This window comes from Phaseolus vulgaris, chromosome 9 (assembly GCF_051622355.1).
Source record: "Phaseolus vulgaris cultivar YP4 chromosome 9, ASM5162235v1, whole genome shotgun sequence".
Taxonomy (NCBI): domain Eukaryota; kingdom Viridiplantae; phylum Streptophyta; class Magnoliopsida; order Fabales; family Fabaceae; genus Phaseolus; species Phaseolus vulgaris.
Window position 1 is genome coordinate 10059056 of NC_143506.1, and position 17810 is coordinate 10076865.

Sequence of the window (17810 nt, forward strand, 5' to 3'; positions counted from 1 at the left end):
AGCAGAAATATCGCCCTTAATAATTGACTTTCAACGTTACTGGTTTAAAGTGTGGGATAGATGCAAAAGAAAAATAAAAATGGTTATGATCTTTGAGATGTTTCTATGTCAAACCATATACCATATAAAAAATAATGTTTCTCAGTAAAGTTGGTACAAGAGTTCCCAGTCCCGAGTGTTGAACATTCATACATTGCAATTAATGTTTTTTTTTCTCAGATTATCCTTAAGGGGTGCTTATTTGAAAGGGTTTTATGAAACATAATACATCAAAGGTTTGGTAATACTCAAAAGTAAAAAAGCATTAGTTGTTTTTCTAATAAAGGATTGATTACACTAAATTTAGCATCTCAAGATCCACTTAAAAGAATTGTAGGTTAACTGTTTCTTTAACAAAGAAATATTGATGATGGAAATTGTCAGATGATGGGTAATGGATTTGATTGCAATTTCAGTGAATACCTTGAACACAGTTTTTGCAAATTGTTGACTGGATGTGAGTAGCTCTTCTTGCGAACCAAACACTTATCCTAAAATATGTTTCTATTACAATAGACGTTTTGGGTAAATATGTTTCTATTGTAGTCATGTGCCCCTTTTACTTCATCCCATGCTTGTTATAAATTTCAAGCGACTAAATTCACTAATTTAAAAATTCAATAAAAATACATACCATTTTAAATAGCATTAGTAAAAACATACCAACAAGACAACAACATGACCACTAGTTTATAATGAAAATAAATAATTAAATAATTAATTTAATAGCAATTTAATATTGTTTCGATGTATTAATGTCCATTATAGGTTTATGACATTCAACTATAATTACTTTTAAAAAAAAAAATTTAAATAAATATTTCATTTAAAAATAATTAATATATTAGTTTAAAATATGAAAATAAAGAATATAAAAATATCATTAAAATAACACTCAAACCAACAATTTTACTATTAATAAATTTGATTATAAAATTGATTATTAATAAAAGTATTTTTGTATTTAATTGATTTCAAAATTAAATACTTCAAAATTTAAAAAAACACTTCGGTGTGAGTATCTTAATTGCATGAATTCGAAAACTACTGGAACATCTCTGCAATAAGAACTTGGGAGAGAAATAAATGAATTTTGCAGAAATAAAATATGCCAAAACTTGTTTACATTAAGCTCTACACATGCAATCAGGAGCAGGATACGTATAAATCGATTGTTTCTCCTTCCTTAATCTTATTTGCCCTTGTCTGTTCTTGTGTCCATCAAGAACCACACGTTGAAATTCTGACCAGCTTACGCTCTTATTCTGAAATAGATGCCCCAATGATCCCATGCTTGGTCTGATAGTCTTCAGATTCATATAAGCACGATGCGCCACCTAAAGAAGCAAAAGATGTTTCGCTAAATGATAAATTTTGGGAATTTAACTCAATTCTTGCACCAATACAAAACAAATATAGCTAGGTTCTTTTAAACCTATAAGTTGTTATTAAGGGAGTTCATCAATCCAAATCCAAATAAATGAATTAGATTTAAAATCCATATCCATTTTTAACTAGATCAAATTTAAATTGATCTTTTTAAAATCCATTTAAAGTGGATTAAATCTAGATTCAATCCATTTTGTTAATTAGATTAAATTCACTTTGTTAATTACATTAAATTCATTTTGATATGGACACAAATTAACTTGGCTCGAACCGGGCCTAAGTCGACTCAACCTGAACGCAAACCAACTCAGTTCAACATAGACCCGGGCTCGGACGACTCGACAATGGTCCGGACCTGGATGATTCGACATCAGCCCGAGCCCGTTCGACTCAACATCGGCCTGAGCCCACTCGACTCAACATTAGCCAGGGCCCAATCAAACAGACATCGACCCAGGCCCACTCCACTCGACATCGCCTCGAGCCTGAACAACTCGACATCGGCCCGAACCCGGACGACTTGACATCAGTCTGGGCCCGGACAATTGACATCGGTCCGGGCCCGAACGACTGGACATCAGTCTATGTTTGGACAACTCGACAATGGCCTGGGCCCGAACGACTTGATATCGACTCGGGCCCGCTCGGCTTGATATCAGCCCGGGCACGCTCGGCTCGACATTGGACAGGGCCCAATCAACTCAACATAGACCCAGGCTCGCTTCACTTGACGGGCCCGAGAGACTCCACATTGGCTCGGCCCGGCTCGGCTCGACATTAGCTCGGCCCAGCTCGGCTTGACATCGGCTCGACATTGGCTCGGCCCGACCCCAATCGACTCGACATGGGCCCCGGCCCGGACGATTCAACATGGGCATGGGCTCAAACAACTCGACATCGGCCCGGACAACTTGACAATGGCTTGGGCCTGGATTATTTGACATTGGCCCGGGCCCGCTCGACTCGACATTAGCCCGGGCCCAATCGACTCGACATCGACCCGGGCCTGCTCCACTCGACATCGGCTCGAGCCCGGAAGACTCTACACCGGCCCGAACCCTCTGTTGAACCAAGTGGTGTTCAAGCTTTGAAGAATCCAAACCCTTTGAAGGATGTTGAAGCCTTGGCTGTGCTTGGTGTTGCTGGGCTGGTTTAGTATAGTTCTGGGGTAGTTTGAGTTTTGTAATCCACCCCTTGATCGAATCTAAAGCATAAAGCATCTCAATCTTTGTGAAAATAAAATGTTTTCAAACTAAGTTAAAACAACCGATTGTTTTGTCGAAACAACCGATTGTTTATACTTAGGTGTTTTGAGAAAAAGATTGAAAACTGTTTTTCAAATGGTTGAACTGTTAAGAACCAAAACAACCGATTGATTCGAGGAAACAACCGATTGTTTGTTTTGGGACCATAACAGAAAAACTGTTTTATCTTTGACTGAGCTTTAAATGATTTAATTGCTTACGCTCCATTCATGAAATGTTTTGACCAATCTTTTAATGCAATTTAAGAGTTTGTTAAGATTTGATAACAAACTATATCTTTGAATAAATTCAGAAAAAAAAAAACAGATTTGAGAAAAAAATCCTTGACAAGTTTTTGCTAAGAGTTTTTGAGTTTTCAAAGAGCTGAGATTGCTGAAAGTTTGTGATTGATCAAAGTCTGTGGAATAGGATTCTGCTTGTATTGATTTCAGATTATCTTCTGTAACAAGTGTAATCCTTGTACTCTATGAAACAAGTTTCGTTTATGTGTTTGCTGAGATTGGCTGTGTGTACTGGAGGGGATCAAGATCAGCAATCTTGGTGTTGGTGTGTTGGCCAAGGAGAGTGTGTGTCTTGAGGTGTTCAAGGTCATTCTCTTGGTTGTTGTGTAAGTGATCAAGTTGTGATTGCTTAGTGGATTTCCTCAGGGTTTCTGAGAAGTAGCTCTGGTGTTGGAGTGAACCAGTATAAACATCTGTGTGCAATCTCTCTATCCCTAACTCTTTAAATTCAGTTTTGATATTTGCTGACTAGTATAAACAACCGATTGTTTCGATAAAACAACCGATTCTTTTTACTAGTATTGTGCTTTTTGCTTTATGTTTTGAAAAACTGATTTCTTAATCAAGGTTTTCTTGAAATATTTTCATTCAAGGCTTAAAAGTTTATAAAAACCCTCTTTAAACAATTCACCTCCCTCTAGTTTAAAGTCATATATTCTAACACCCTCAACATTGGTCCAGGCCCGGACGACTCGACATCGATCCGAGCCCAGACGACTCGACTTTGGTCCGAGCTCGAACGACTCAACATCGGCTTGAGCCCGCTCGACTTGACATCAGCTCGGGCCCTCACGGCTCGACATTGGCCAGGGCCCAATCGACTCGACATTGGCCAGGGCCCAATCGACTCGACATAGACCCAGGCACGCTCCTCTAGACATTGGCTCGGGCTCGTTCGGCTGGACATCGGACGGGCCTGAGAGACTCAACATTGGCCCGAGCCCAATTGACTCGACATCGGTCCAAGCCCGGGAGACTCGACATCGATCCGGGCCCGGGAGACTTGTAATTGGTTTGGGCCCGTTCGACTCGACATTGGTTAGGGCCCAATCGATGTCAATCGACTCGGGCCCGTTCCACTCGACATCGACCCGGGTCCGTTCGGCTTGCCATCGACCTGAGCCCGGGAGACTCGACATTGGCTCAGGCCCAGCCGGCTCGACATTGGTCCGGGCCCAATCAACTTGACATCAGCCCGGGCCTGGGAGACTCGACATTGACCCGAGCCCGTTCGGCTCGACATCCACCCGGGCTTGCTCAGCTCGACATTGGTCTGGGTCCGTTCAGCTCGACATTGGACAGAGCCCGGGAGACTCGACATTTGCCCGAGAGACTCAACATTGGCCCGGGCCCGTTCGGCTTGACATCGGCCCGGGCTTGCTCATCTCGACATTGGCTTGGGTCGTTCAGCTCGACATCGGCGCGGGCCCGACGACTTGACATCAGCCTGGGTTGCTCGGCTCGATATCGACCCGGGCCAACTCGGCTTGACATCGGCTCGGGCCAGCTTGGTTCGACATCGACTCGGGAATGCTCGGCTCTTCAACGGCCCAAACGCGCTCGACTCGAAATCGGCCCGGGCCCACTCGGCATGATATGGGCTCGGGACTGTTCGGTTAGACATCGGCCCGGGCCCGCTCGACTCGACATCGGCTGGATTGTCTTGGCTTAACTTGGATCGAGCCAAGTCACAATCTATCCCAAAATGCAATTTGGATAATCCAAAAATGTATCTAATCTATATCTAATCCATATCCAATTAAAAGGATTGGATTTAAAATCCAAAAATATGGATTTGGTTTTGAAATAAATCCATTTAAATGGATTAAAACTAATATGGATATGGATAATTATGAATTGGATTTTTTTCCCACCCTTAGTTGTTATGCAACAAATTATTTATAGAAGTACATTTTGAAATAGAATATTTAACAATGATTCTTACCAGAGCATTGTGCATATTGCCTGGAGAAGCAGAAATGAAGATGTCACTGTGCATGCTCACGTAGTAATCAACAGAAGCTAACAGTGATGCCTTTCCTTTAACCTTGGCCAGTTCCTCTGTGGAGACTAGGCTCTTCTTATCTTCCATAAGAGGAAATAATTTGCTTAAAGTTGCTAACCTAGCTTCTCCACCATAAACCTGAAAGCATACAATCAATCCAGACCAAGGGCCTAAGTCAAAGCAGAGATCCAATCGATAAAAGTATCAGAAGGTATTAGATTGTTAATCATTGGGCATCATTACAAATATCATAATGAAATCTATGCTGAGTAATCACAAGCCTTCCAATCATATGTTGTTAACAAACCTTGTGAGAAGCAAGATAAAGCCGTGTTCTATTATTGAAACCCAAAGCTGCCAGGAGCAATCCAATTTCTTCAGGAGTCAGTGGGCAGCGCCCCTGACTTCTCAACTCTTCATCAGTGAATTGAGAGTTTAATACCCTTCCCTGCCAAAGCACCTGCCGGTACTTTGCTAGAGCAAGCTTCTCAGCTTTACCCCCACCAAAATCACAGGCTGAATGAGCAGCCATATCCTGCATGGGCAATTTGGAATGAAAGTGTTAAGGAGTGAGATATGTAATCATGATAAAAGCAATAGATACCAGATCTTAGCTATAAGAACTCAAGGATAACACTCTGAAATTGCAGAAACAAAGATGGAAAAGAAAACAAACAAAACAACAAGACACCCAAAAACACCCACTAATCAAACCTAATTTTCTCTCAACACCCGCCTAACCCCACAATCCTTTTGATTTCCCCCACTCCATTACTGACTCCAAGTCATTCTTTCTGAATTTCCCATTCTCAGTCCAACGAAAAGGAAGAATGAGAGGGTCATCAAGGGCATTGGAAAAGTGGTTACGAAGGAACTCATGGTAAATAATATCTCTTCATTTGGTCTTCGACCAAGTTGAATGGCGTCAAGTGATCTTACCTAGTGGGACAAGACTTTGTTTTCTTAGTACAAGGCAACATAAATATGTAGTTCCTTGAAGCCATAGTTGCCCTAAAAGTTCTAGACAACAGAGTCAACATATTTTCTATAAATAAGCATGCATTATTGGCTACAATAATAGAGAAGCATGGACCATCAATTCATTATTCAAACACGCACAAGAGCAATTACATTAACAGAAAAATTATTTAGGTGCTAAGGACATTTGAACTAATCATACTACTTCAAAGTTCAAACAAATAAAGCAGTTAGTCTATGCCTGTTAATTAATTATCAACCTATACACAACATAAAGATTGTGTCCTCAATGCAATAACTGAATTAGAATGACAAGCGACCTAGAATTTCATGAAGCTACATGCATAAGCTTTGATTTGTAATAAACCACTCAAACGAAAAGGAAAACTGTACTTTGTCAAAACGCAGATGCAACACAACAAACTTTCCAGTTTGCTGTTTTATTAACACGTCAGTTTCCTCCAGTGGAAAGTATTTCGCTTCAGCTTGGTTGACAATAGAAGTGCGGCGAAGACGATGAATAATGGCATCTCCTAATTCCTTGATATGTGGAACAAAGATCAGTGCTTCAAAGTTGACCTTACAACGGAGGCGCTGGATGTCTGATGGCAGGTTGTTGAATGTCAAGCGATGAGAGAATGGTGCAATAGCAGCAATTCCATAACTGTATCAACCAGAAAATCTACAACAATTGAAAATAGATATTTATGTAAACAATATATCTAAAGGAAGACATTGAATGGTTTATGTCTCCAGTGAAGATTGAAGATTCATGCCTGCTATATAGGTTTCCTGCTCATGAAAAGAGTTGAAAAAAGCGAAACTGTTTTATTCAATCTTTGGGTTCGAACAGGTGTATCCATATATATACAAATAAAGTTTCTGTCTTTCATCTATAGGAATAAAAAATAAAAATAACCATCTTTTGGTTTATCTTATATTGAGATAAACTAATCTAAAAGATAAATTTTTCCATCCTAAATATCAACTATGTTTTCAACACTTCCCTCTCATGTTAGGGAATGGATATTAATCATCCCCAACTTGCCAATAAGCTCCTTTAAACTTCTTGAAGGAAATCATTTGGTGAACATGCCTACCAATTGGAGCCCCATAAAAAAATGTGTTGTGTTGTGACTATAAGACCATTGTCTAGTTTTTCGTTGATGAAGTGTCTATGAACCATTATGTGTTTTGTCTTGTCATGCTGGATTGGATTATGGACAACACTGGTAGTTGAATTGTTTTCACTAAACTGCCTCAAAAAAAGTCCTTTAGCTTTTACTTTCAGGTCATCACAAATACCATGTCTCAGCTGAAAATCCTGCTCTTCCACTAGACCTAGCAACTACCATTCTGCTTTTGACCCCTCCATGTTACAAGATTTCCTTCCATAAACATGCAATATTGGAGGTGGACATTTTTATCTACAACTCTGACCTGCCATAATCTTCATTTGTAAGCACCTTTATGAACAATGTGCCCTCTTCTCTTGAACAAACAATCCTTTTTCCTAGACTTGCCTTCAGATATTGACAGATTCTATCAAACTTTCTGTAGGTTCCTTTCATCGGGATCATGCATAAATTGGCTTACCACACTAACAACTTCCCCCACCAATCTCTAGTATTGGGATTTTTCTATTATTGGACTTTCTTCACTTCCAATCTTGTTTTCAGCTGGTACTTCAGATGTCTTACATCTCAATTTCCTTATTTCTTTGAGAAGATCAAGTATATATTCCCCTTAGGAGATAAAGATACCCTTTTGGAATAGCAATCTGTTCCAGAGAAGTACTTTACCTTTTCCAACTCCTTCAATTCAAACTCGGTTGTCAGCTTCTTCTTCAAAGCCTATTCTTCTATCTAATCATCACCTACAATGATCATATCATGTAGATATACCAGGAGAAGAGTGATTTGCCCTCAGGGGAGTGCTCTATAAAAAGAGTATGACGACCTTGACTCTATTGTATCCTAGGGATGTCATAACCTAGGTGAATCTTCCAAACCATGTTTGAGGTGATGGTTTGAGACCACACAAAGCCTTCTTGAGCCACACACCTGCTCTTTTCACCATGAGAATTGAATCATAGAGGAATCTTCATGTAGATTTCCTCTTCTAGATCTCTAAGAAGTAAAGTACTTTTAACATCAAACTGCTTCAAATCTCAGCAAAAATGGGTGACTAAGAAAGGGTAATCTTTACCATATTCATCTTTGCTACTAGGACAAATGTCTCCTCATAGTCTATTTCATAGATACGAGGGGTAATATTAGCATAAGTGCCATGGTAATTAATAAAGTCTGTTATACTAGACTAGTGCTGAGTCGGCTATATTGTTACTACACCTAATAGGTACATTAGTTACACGATCAGCTCCCTCCCTAATTATAAACCTATAAATTTACTCTCCCTGGTTTGTATTGCAAAACTAGTTCATTCATTCAGCCTTTTAATTTTCCACAAATATAGTTCTCCTGAACATTTTGTTCCTTTTATCCCTCATTTTATCAAACTTTCTAGTGCACTATAGATTCGTATTACAGAAAAATAGCACTTATCAATTGTATTTTGAAAAACCCTCGGATAACTAGTATCAAAAGCTTTTAAGTCGTAATTACAGAAAACAGAAGCCATCTAATGACATAACATAACAAACCAGGTAAGAATCTGAGGTTAAGCTATGTACATACCTCCGAAGTACAGGCAAGACATTTTCTATATACCAATCAGCTGTAGCTTGAATGGGTGCAGTTTTAATTCTAGTAGCTCTTATGCCTGTGGCATAGTACTCTCTTGTGCTCCAAGAATAGTCACTGGGAGGTTCCTTCACTATAGACACTTCATTGCGGAGGACATCAATAAAATGATCCAAGTCAAATATATCTTCGAATGAACTGCAGAAATAAAACAATTCCACTTAAACGGCAACTTGCCAATTTGAAAATTAAACATATAAAGGTTGAAAAAATAGCAAAATCTGGATATACCTTGAATCTTGCCACACAGGGTTCACTTCAAAATGTGGGATAACCAACGTTGCATTCAAAATCTTAGCAACAGCAACAGCATCACATATCTTTTAAAGAGAAAAAAGGGGGAAAATTATATTAGACTAGTGTCAAAGGCAAATGTCAATGAAATACACCCACTTTATCTCTTTGATCAAATTATACCCTTTCAAAACAATCTCATCATTTACATACCCCCATCTTCTGCTGGTTCAACCCCCCATCAAGGAAAACCTGAATATAACCGCGTGACTTTTCAGGTAGAGCTGCAAGAGATTATGAGCATAAAGAAACATGTAAAATACAAGACACTAGTCACAGGCAATACAGCCCTCATTTTCAAGATAAACAAATGTCCAATGTCTAAAAGAAAAATCAATTCAATATACTATAACTCACAAGGTGGTTTCGGACGCTCAGTACAAGGTTTCCATCCTTGGAAGGCCAATGGAGACCAGAGACTAGTTTGAAGTTCAACAGACTGAAAACAATAAAAAAAATGTTAATCTCGAAACAGCTAGATACACAAAAAGCGTGTCAAATTAACCTAATCTTTAAACATTTAACCATGATTATGATTAACGTGTATTTGTACTCACAATTTGGCGTTGCAAAGCACCCTCTAGCAAAGACACGTGCATAGGCCTCGGAGCAATCCACTCCTACAATGACAATTCATCAAAATCAGTTCTTCCTCAAATCAAATTCGGTTTTTCTTTCGTTCAAATTTCGCACATAAGTGTCACAATTAATATCTCAAAATTTAAGGAATTAAAAAGAAAGTTGCAAATTAGAGTTACAGAGAACATAGAAGGCGATGCACGACCAAGAGGTTGGAAAAGATCGGGAAAGAAAAGTGGCAAAAGAATGACGAAAACCACAGCGAAAGCGGACTTTTGAGAGTGGTTTAGTTGGGTGAAAATCTGAAGCTTCATTGTCATAAAGAAGAGTTTCGCAGATGATGATTTAAACGCTGCGTTTTTGCACCGATCACCTCAGAAGACAGTGTTCCTTCATCTTCATCTGCAGTGACGGGGATCCAATTATGGGCCTTCAGGCTTTGATAGGTTTGAGATCAAACTGTTTTCATTAATTAGAGCTTGCATCACTTGTCTCTTACAACAATGAATTAATATGTTGAAACTCTACCTGTAATAACTGCAGTATAGATTTTCTTTATTCAAATTATTGTTTTTATATTTAATAGTTTAATTATTTTTTAATTATTTAATATCTCATCATAATCTATCAATATTATACTTCAAAAATATGGCATATTAATATTTATACTTCAAAATATGGCATATTATGATATGCTGCCGAGCAAATCAATAAATTATAAATATTTTTTTTTCAATTATATTTTATATTTTTCTTCTCTTAATTTATTGATTGTTATGTCAAGAGTAAATTGGTATCAAAAAGTTTTTTATCTTTGAAAAATATATAGCTTCAGAGAGAGAAATACCAATAGAGCAGATACATGTCACCCAATTTTAATGATAAAGAATATGAGTTATGAGATGCAAAAATGATTAGTTATGTTGAATTATTGAATCTTTGAGAGGAAATACAAGAAAATTAAGAGGTTCTTGAATTGCTTAAGAATTCAATAGTGGCTCAAATGAAATATCATAAGGAGAGAAAGATAAAAGAGATAAAGACAAAAAAAAAATATTTTTTTTATGTAAAAAATTATGAATTTCAAATCTCCCAAAAAAAATAGGATTATCTCAAAAAAATAATACTTTGGTTGTGAAAGGATCAAAGGCATGCAAGTGCTTAACTTGGTAGAGAATTTGAGATGCAAAGCATGAAAGAGACAAAAGCATGAAAGAGACAAAAACATTTAAATTGATCAATTGATAAATTGATCAATTGATAAGTATAGTAAATAAAGTGTAACTATTTGGGAAACTCGTTCCTGAAGAAAAAAAATTGTTAATTGTTCTAACATTTTTTGGTTACTATACTAGAAAAATATGAATCCAAAATCTCAACTTTGGAAGAGGAAAGACTTGTCAACTATCATCTCGGGTGAATTGATAAATGCTTTACAAGTTCGGGAACAAAGAAAAATGATAGACAAAAGAAGATTATACGTGATTTTTTTATGTAAAATGACAAGATTTTAAAGGTGGCAAAAATAAGAAGAACAATAAATGAAAGAACAAAATGAAAGAATGATCCAACAATTAATAAGGTGAGAACTTTCTCCCTTGTCTACATTGCAAAAAGAAAAATCATCTAAAAGAATGTTGGTAGAGGCCAAATGTCAAGTGTAGAAAATGTGGTGATCTAGGATATGTAGAACAAATATGCAAGACTAAATCAGAAGAGGAAAATGTGACTTTGGAGGAGCAAGAAGATGAATAACTCTTTGTTGCAACATGTTTTGCTATGACCAACACTTTGAGTAACTCATGGTTAATAGGCAATAGTTGCACAAATCATATGACCAACAACAAGAAGTTTTTTTATAGAGCTTGACAAAACTATCATTTCTAAAATGAAAATTGAAAATGGTGATTTCATCTTAGTTAAAGAAAAAGTGACCATTACTATTGAAACTTGACAAGTTTGAAGCATATCTATGATGTTTCATATGTGCCTGATCAAAATTTGTTTAATGTTGCACTGGCAAAAAGCTTCAAAGTTATATTTGAAGATAACTAGTATTTAATCAAAGACATAAAAAACAAGGAGGTCTATAGCATATAAAAGACTTTAAATTTTTTATTTTAAGAGACTATTATACATGTAGAAACATGCCTTGGACAAAGGTGTCTTGTGATTGAAGATAAGTTGACAGATTGTGTGGCTTGCCAATTTGGTAAGCTAGTCAAAAAATAATTTTTTCAAATCACTTGGAAAACAATTCAAAGACTACAACTGATTCATACAAATGTTGGGGACGACTGGGTAACCGACCACCCGAGTCAAATATTATTTACAACGTAATAAATAAGCAGTTACAAATAATGTTGAATGGGTCAAATGCACACTCTGAAATATTCGTGAAATATCCCAATATAACGATAGAAACTGATCAAACCGAAAGATACACTCCCACGATATCAGGAAACCACTATGCATGTTAGTTGTTAACTAACTATCCAGCCCACACAGGTAAAAGTCTATGAGTCAACATTATAAATAGAACTCTTTGTAAGAAAATGAGGTACGTTTTTTATATTCTAAGAGAACACACTTAAATCATAACACTGACTTGAGCGTCGAAGTGCAATCGCAGGTACTCCCGACAGATCACCAACAACAAAGGGAGAAAACTTGGAAAAACTCAAAGACAATCGACACGTAGACAATTGTGTACCCAACGGACAAGTATTACCTGACCCCTCTACTCCATACTGGTACATATATTATTTATTTAAGATAATAAATTAATGGAATTTTTTCTGATATATTATTTATGACGACTACTAATTTATCGTGTATGTGATTAAGTGATAGTTATTAATATACAATTTTATATAAGTATTAACTACAAGTTTTGATTCTATTCTAACCTCTTTCAATATCTTGGTTTGGGGCACATTTTACTTTCTGCTATTGTTCATGGAGCAGTTAGCCTTGCTTCTCTCTTCATCATCACTGCCATTGTTGATCTTTGAAAGAAGATTCTTGTTCATTTATGGTGATGTTCGCATCCTTGTTCATTTATGGTAATGTTTACATATAACTTATTATTAGTATTATTTGACATGTAGCTGGTATGGTACCAATAATCACATTTTTTGTGAGTGAAGATTGGGGTATCTGTTGTGCTATATGGTACAAAGGACATACAAAAGGGAAATGCAATTGTGGTGTTGGTGGCTAATTCCGAGTGAAAGAAAATCTCCATGAACTAAGTAATCTTCCATCTTATATAAAAAAAAATATTTAATTTATTGGTACTGATGAAAATAATTAAATTGGTTAACTTTAATAAGTAACATTATACTTTTAAAATTTATTTCTCAAAAAACTCAAAACAATATTAAATAATTTAAAGAATAATTACATTTGATGACATTGTTCATGATTTAAAAAATTGAGAGAAAAAGCTCGAAACATTCCAATGCTATAAAGACATGAGAAATGTGCATAAACACAAACCTGATGAACATATATTTACTTCTCACATTGGAGAGATTCTCACATTGGAGAGACACTTATGTTATTTTAAAATAACTTCATCATTATGTTTCCTTTTTCACACAGTTTCATCCTACATAAAGTAAATTAGGCAAAATCAAAGATGAATCTAATCTAGCCCATAAAGTCAAACTCTCTGCATAATACCTGCATTTAGACAACAACAGCCAACTTTAGACCAACACTCATTGTCTCGCTCAACATCTCCGATAAACATTGTTCAGTTGTAATATGCCATAAGAGCAATAAAAATAGACATAAAATTCTAGATTAACTCCCCAACAACTATTGAACATTCAACAATGAGAGAAATAGAGATACTGTTATGCAGTTTGTAAGTAGGCTATTGCAAAGTACTTAATGGCTTACTCAAAGTAAATTTAAACATTATCACCTCTTGCCCTATCCTCCTCTTTACCTGACCACATATCCTGAAGTAGTTCCTGAACTTGATCTGTCAATCTATGCCTAAATAGATTAACCATTTACCTGATCAGATCCTGTCAGTTAACCTACCCACCAGAGCATCTGTATCTTAATCCAACTATTACCATAATAACCTTATAAAGAGAGGATATATTTGCACAACAAAATCAACAATATCAGTATCCAACAATCTGCAGTGTTGATTTTCTTATCAAGAGTTACAACAATATTTTATCTTCCTCATCCCTCACTTTAGAGGGCAAAAGCTTTAAATAATAGTGAACTCACAATAATGTAGATTGTGATTTCATTTCATCGATCAATGAGCATTCGCCAAGGTTGCAGTATAGATGCACCCAATGAATGCAGATTCGAAATGGATGGAAAATATTGAACCCGAAACTCTACCTTCCAAAATTGAACTGCAAGGGAGTTATAATTCATAAAAGGAATACCAATCTGTAAGGATAATCTAGGTTACTTTTACTTGTTGTCTTGAGATTTTCATAAATTTCAACAAAACTTGTCCTAAACCAGTAAAACAGACTCAATCTGTAAAACTAATACAAAAAAAAATCTATTGTAAAAAATTGTTTCCAATACCTAAAACAAAACTTAAATCAATAGAATTATCCTAAACAGCAGAAATTACAACGAAACCGATCCCCTAAAAAAGCTTAGCAGATTGACTAAGATATTCAAAATGAACTCCAAATCAGAAAATCCCAAAATAACGTCGCAGCATCAACCGAACCACGATGACAAAAGGACGCATGCAAATGCGTTTCGAACAAAAAATCTTTGAAGTTGAGTATATTTATATAAACAATTGAAAAAAGCTTCCCAAATTCATATATAAACGCTCAATAAATTAAAAGAAAATAAATGATATGGAGCAACATTAACCTACTTTGAGATTGAGATGTAGAACCACCAGAAAACATGTATAACAAACAAAAACTACTTTAGATGAAAGGAACTAAACTAAACGCTACCTCCATGGGTTTCTGCTTTTCAATTGCCCTGAGCAAAAACAACCCAAAAAACTCACACCCCCTTTCGAGGCCTTCCCCGCTTCCGCGCAGAACGGGAACCCAATTCCGAACCAGCCCCATTCGAAGCAGCCTTCGGACCATTCTCAATCACGAGCTCGGGCACGGACCCAGGCCCATTGGAGCCCGAAGTTCCAAACACAAAGCCCATGGGCAAGCACCCCCAGTTACAATAATAGGCCTCCTGGCCCGGCACGAGCGGGGGGAGCGATGGAATCGAAAGCCCGTGGAACATCCTCTCGCAATTCTGGCACCTCAGGCAACGCCCCTCGCAATCCACAGGGTACTCGAAGAGAAAATAACAGTACGGGCACGCGGTCCAGAAACTCGCACTTTCGACCGAACCGGCGACGTCTCGGTCGTAAAGGGCCTTCTGAACCGGGTCGGATAAAACGGCCCAGGCATCGGTGACAAGCTTGAAGGCGTGGTCGGCGAGGGAGAAAGGGTTCTTGTCAGGATGAAGGAGAAGTCCGAGTCTGCGGTACTGTTTTTTTATGAGATCAAGGTCTTGGCACGTGCGATCCACTTGGAGAATGGCGTACCAATCGAGGTGGTTGTTGTGGATCGGCTTCTCGGCGGCGACGACGACGTCGACGATGGCGAGGATCTGATCAGAGCCGTCGAGGAGCGGCTCAGCTTCCTGCGCGAGAATGGCGAAGTCGCGGGAGCCGCTCAGGTCGCGGCTCTGCAGCAGCTTCTCGCCGATGGCCAGCAAGCGTTCTGCTTCGGCTCTGTTTGTGTTCATTTTTATCTTATTTTCTTTTATTTTATTTTTATTTTTGTGAGGATGGAGTTGGACTGCTGGGAGTTACTTCAGCAGCAGGAACATCGCGCATTACTGGCTTATTAAATATTGACTGCTTCTTCTGTACACAAACCAAACACGGTTTTATTATTACTAGCTACCCATGCCCGCGTTGTTTCACTAAACTAACGTGATTTTTAGTTCCCCCAAAGTGCTTTACTCTGCTTTATATTATATACCCTTTTTTAGAAAAAACGATAATAAATGTTTAACCATGATTGATAGAATAACTGATTAGTGTGTATCATTTTCATTATAAATTATTGTTGTCTTTATTCTTCTCTAGAAGTTTAGTTATCCGATTTATTGTAATAAATCTATTTTAGTTTATGCTTTGTCCTTCCTTTTAGTTAAGACTTGTAAATAAGAATAAAAATAGTACAGGAAATAATTTTACTACCTTTCTAAATAATTGTTTGCAAAGTTATATTAACCGTGGCTTTTGATTAATCGATTACACACATTAATAACATGAATTATTGATAAGTTGGAAATGTAGGATGAAAATTTAAATTTGATTCAATTTTATGATAAACCATAACACATAATATATGAGTTTAGAATTTGAGTTATATATTATTGTTGTAATTTTCTTTTAATTGTGTTCTATAAGATTTTTTATGGGATGATATTAAATAAAATAGTTTTATAATAACCATGTACATGAATTAAAATGATATGTTATTGAATAGGTTGAAAATATATGTAGTAATTGTTGCTACACTTTTTATTTTGTTGGAATCGACTCATAACGGTAAAGATATTTTTGGATACTTAAGTTTTAATATTTGATAATTGAAGATAATAAATGTTATTGATAAATCTATTTATAAATATGAGTTAGACGTATGTAATACTTGACCTAGATTAACACATATATTATACTTAATTTTTGTATTAGTGTAATATAAAATATTATCATTAATCTCGTGCTCAAATTATCTTAATCTGATTCATCAATATTTTCTTGATTAAAGAATTAAAATGATGTTCAATACAAACTTTGTTAATCTAAAGTACATATAATTACAAATATGATAAATAAGATAAGTTAATGCAAAACACATTATTAACATTTTACCCAACTCAAACTTGTTTGAAGGGCAAAAGCAAATGTAAGAGTTTTTTTTTTTTTTTACTTTATCTATTTGATTAAAAAAATTAAAGGAATGTTAACACGAAATAGGATTTGTTGGTTAACTTTTTTTTAAACAATTTTTGAATTCGGAACAAAACTCTATTAATTAAATAATCTTATTTATTTTTTCTGAATTCAAAGTCTGTTCTTTGACTTTGATGATGTTATAAATGCAAAGTGTAACGTCTTTTAATATGTACATAAAAATAATGTTGTATCAATGCTTGAGAATATGCTCTTAAAGTAGTACTATGTGTTTGTATTGAATTTTAGAATAATAAAATGGGGTAATAAAACTTATATAGAATCTCAAAACTCACACAAAGTGAGAAGAAAAGAGGATGAAAGAGGAAAAAAACGACAAAATGAAGGGATGAGGATGAAAACGTGAAATGGGGTGGAATTTATTAAGATTAATTTTGGATTTAAGTATCAATTTTGAGTATATAACTAGGAGTAATTCTAAGTCACTACTTAAATTTAAATTAATTTTTTAATATAATATCAGATTTTATGTTTATATTAATAATTTGTTATGAGATTATTATTCATCATCATTCATAAATATATAATTTTATATATAAATGGTTTACGTTTATAAAAAATGTGCTAAACTTAAATTCACAATTTTAATATAATATTATATTATTATTAATGGTACAACCTATAAATATTTAATCTTCTACATAAAATCTTAATGTCTTTACCTAAATAAACGTGTTAGAAAAATACATGGACTAATTATAATTAACTAAATATAAAATTAGTTTATAGTATATATACATATATAAATAAATAAAGATAATAATTTTATAATATGCTTTATGACTTAATTCTATAGCCGTATACACCCATTTTTATATAATCGTAATATATTAAATTTAGTATAGAATAAAAAACATTTTTACATGTTGATAATAATATAAAGTGAAGAAGAAGAAAAATCAAAATGGAATAATGTAGCATAGAAATATTCATTGAGAGGTAATAGCACGTCAAACAAACATCATGCTCTTCATGTACGAAAAGCAACACTCCACAGAAATATGTAAAGTACATTGAAATAATAAATAGAAATGAATTTGTGGATAACAATCCCTTCATCTAATATTATATATTGATATTTAATTTTCTTTAATACATGTTAGTTTTTTGTTTTATTTAACAACTGATTCAGAAAAAAAAAAATGTTTCATCCGTATCAAATACTGTTTTTTTAATAAAGAAACTACTATCCTTTTATCTTTTGTATTTAAA

The 17810-nt window shown here is 35.6% G+C and overlaps 2 protein-coding genes across 4 annotated transcripts; both read right to left on the bottom strand.

The window, feature by feature from the left end:
* Positions 1–1110: 1110 nt before the first annotated feature.
* LOC137820307 (O-fucosyltransferase family protein) lies at positions 1111–10118 on the bottom strand. 2 transcript variants are annotated; one of them, XM_068624304.2, is made up of 10 exons: positions 9772–10118; positions 9571–9633; positions 9371–9452; positions 9167–9237; positions 8951–9039; positions 8654–8857; positions 6351–6621; positions 5287–5514; positions 4920–5117; positions 1111–1376 (listed from the first exon to the last, which is right to left on the bottom strand). In XM_068624304.2, the coding sequence occupies exons 1-10, from the start codon at positions 9910–9912 to the stop codon at positions 1167–1169; spliced, it is 1557 nt and encodes a 518-aa protein (XP_068480405.1). In that variant the 5' UTR covers positions 9913–10118; the 3' UTR covers positions 1111–1166. The 2 variants fall into 2 exon arrangements, with proteins under 2 accessions (XP_068480405.1, XP_068480406.1); XM_068624305.2 differs by having other exon boundaries at positions 9798–10078.
* Positions 10119–13082: 2964 nt separating this feature from the next.
* LOC137820748 (uncharacterized) lies at positions 13083–15457 on the bottom strand. 2 transcript variants are annotated; one of them, XM_068624985.1, is made up of 3 exons: positions 14554–15457; positions 13847–13980; positions 13083–13279 (listed from the first exon to the last, which is right to left on the bottom strand). In XM_068624985.1, the coding sequence occupies exon 1, from the start codon at positions 15353–15355 to the stop codon at positions 14606–14608; it is 750 nt and encodes a 249-aa protein (XP_068481086.1). In that variant the 5' UTR covers positions 15356–15457; the 3' UTR covers positions 13083–13279; positions 13847–13980; positions 14554–14605. The 2 variants fall into 2 exon arrangements, with proteins under 2 accessions (XP_068481086.1, XP_068481085.1); XM_068624984.1 differs by lacking the exon at positions 13847–13980.
* Between the last annotated feature and the right edge of the window lie 2353 nt (positions 15458–17810).

Coding starts and splice junctions, on each gene's coding strand:
- LOC137820307 (XM_068624304.2), bottom strand. CDS start 9,912: ATGACAATGAAGCTTCAGATTTTCACCCAACTAAACCACTCTCAAAAG. Junction 9,634..9,771: donor CATCGCCTTCTATGTTCTCT/GTAACTCTAATT, acceptor TTGTCATTGTAG/GAGTGGATTGCTCCGAGGCC. Junction 9,453..9,570: donor GTGCTTTGCAACGCCAAATT/GTGAGTACAAAT, acceptor TATTGTTTTCAG/TCTGTTGAACTTCAAACTAG.
- LOC137820748 (XM_068624984.1), bottom strand. CDS start 15,355: ATGAACACAAACAGAGCCGAAGCAGAACGCTTGCTGGCCATCGGCGAG.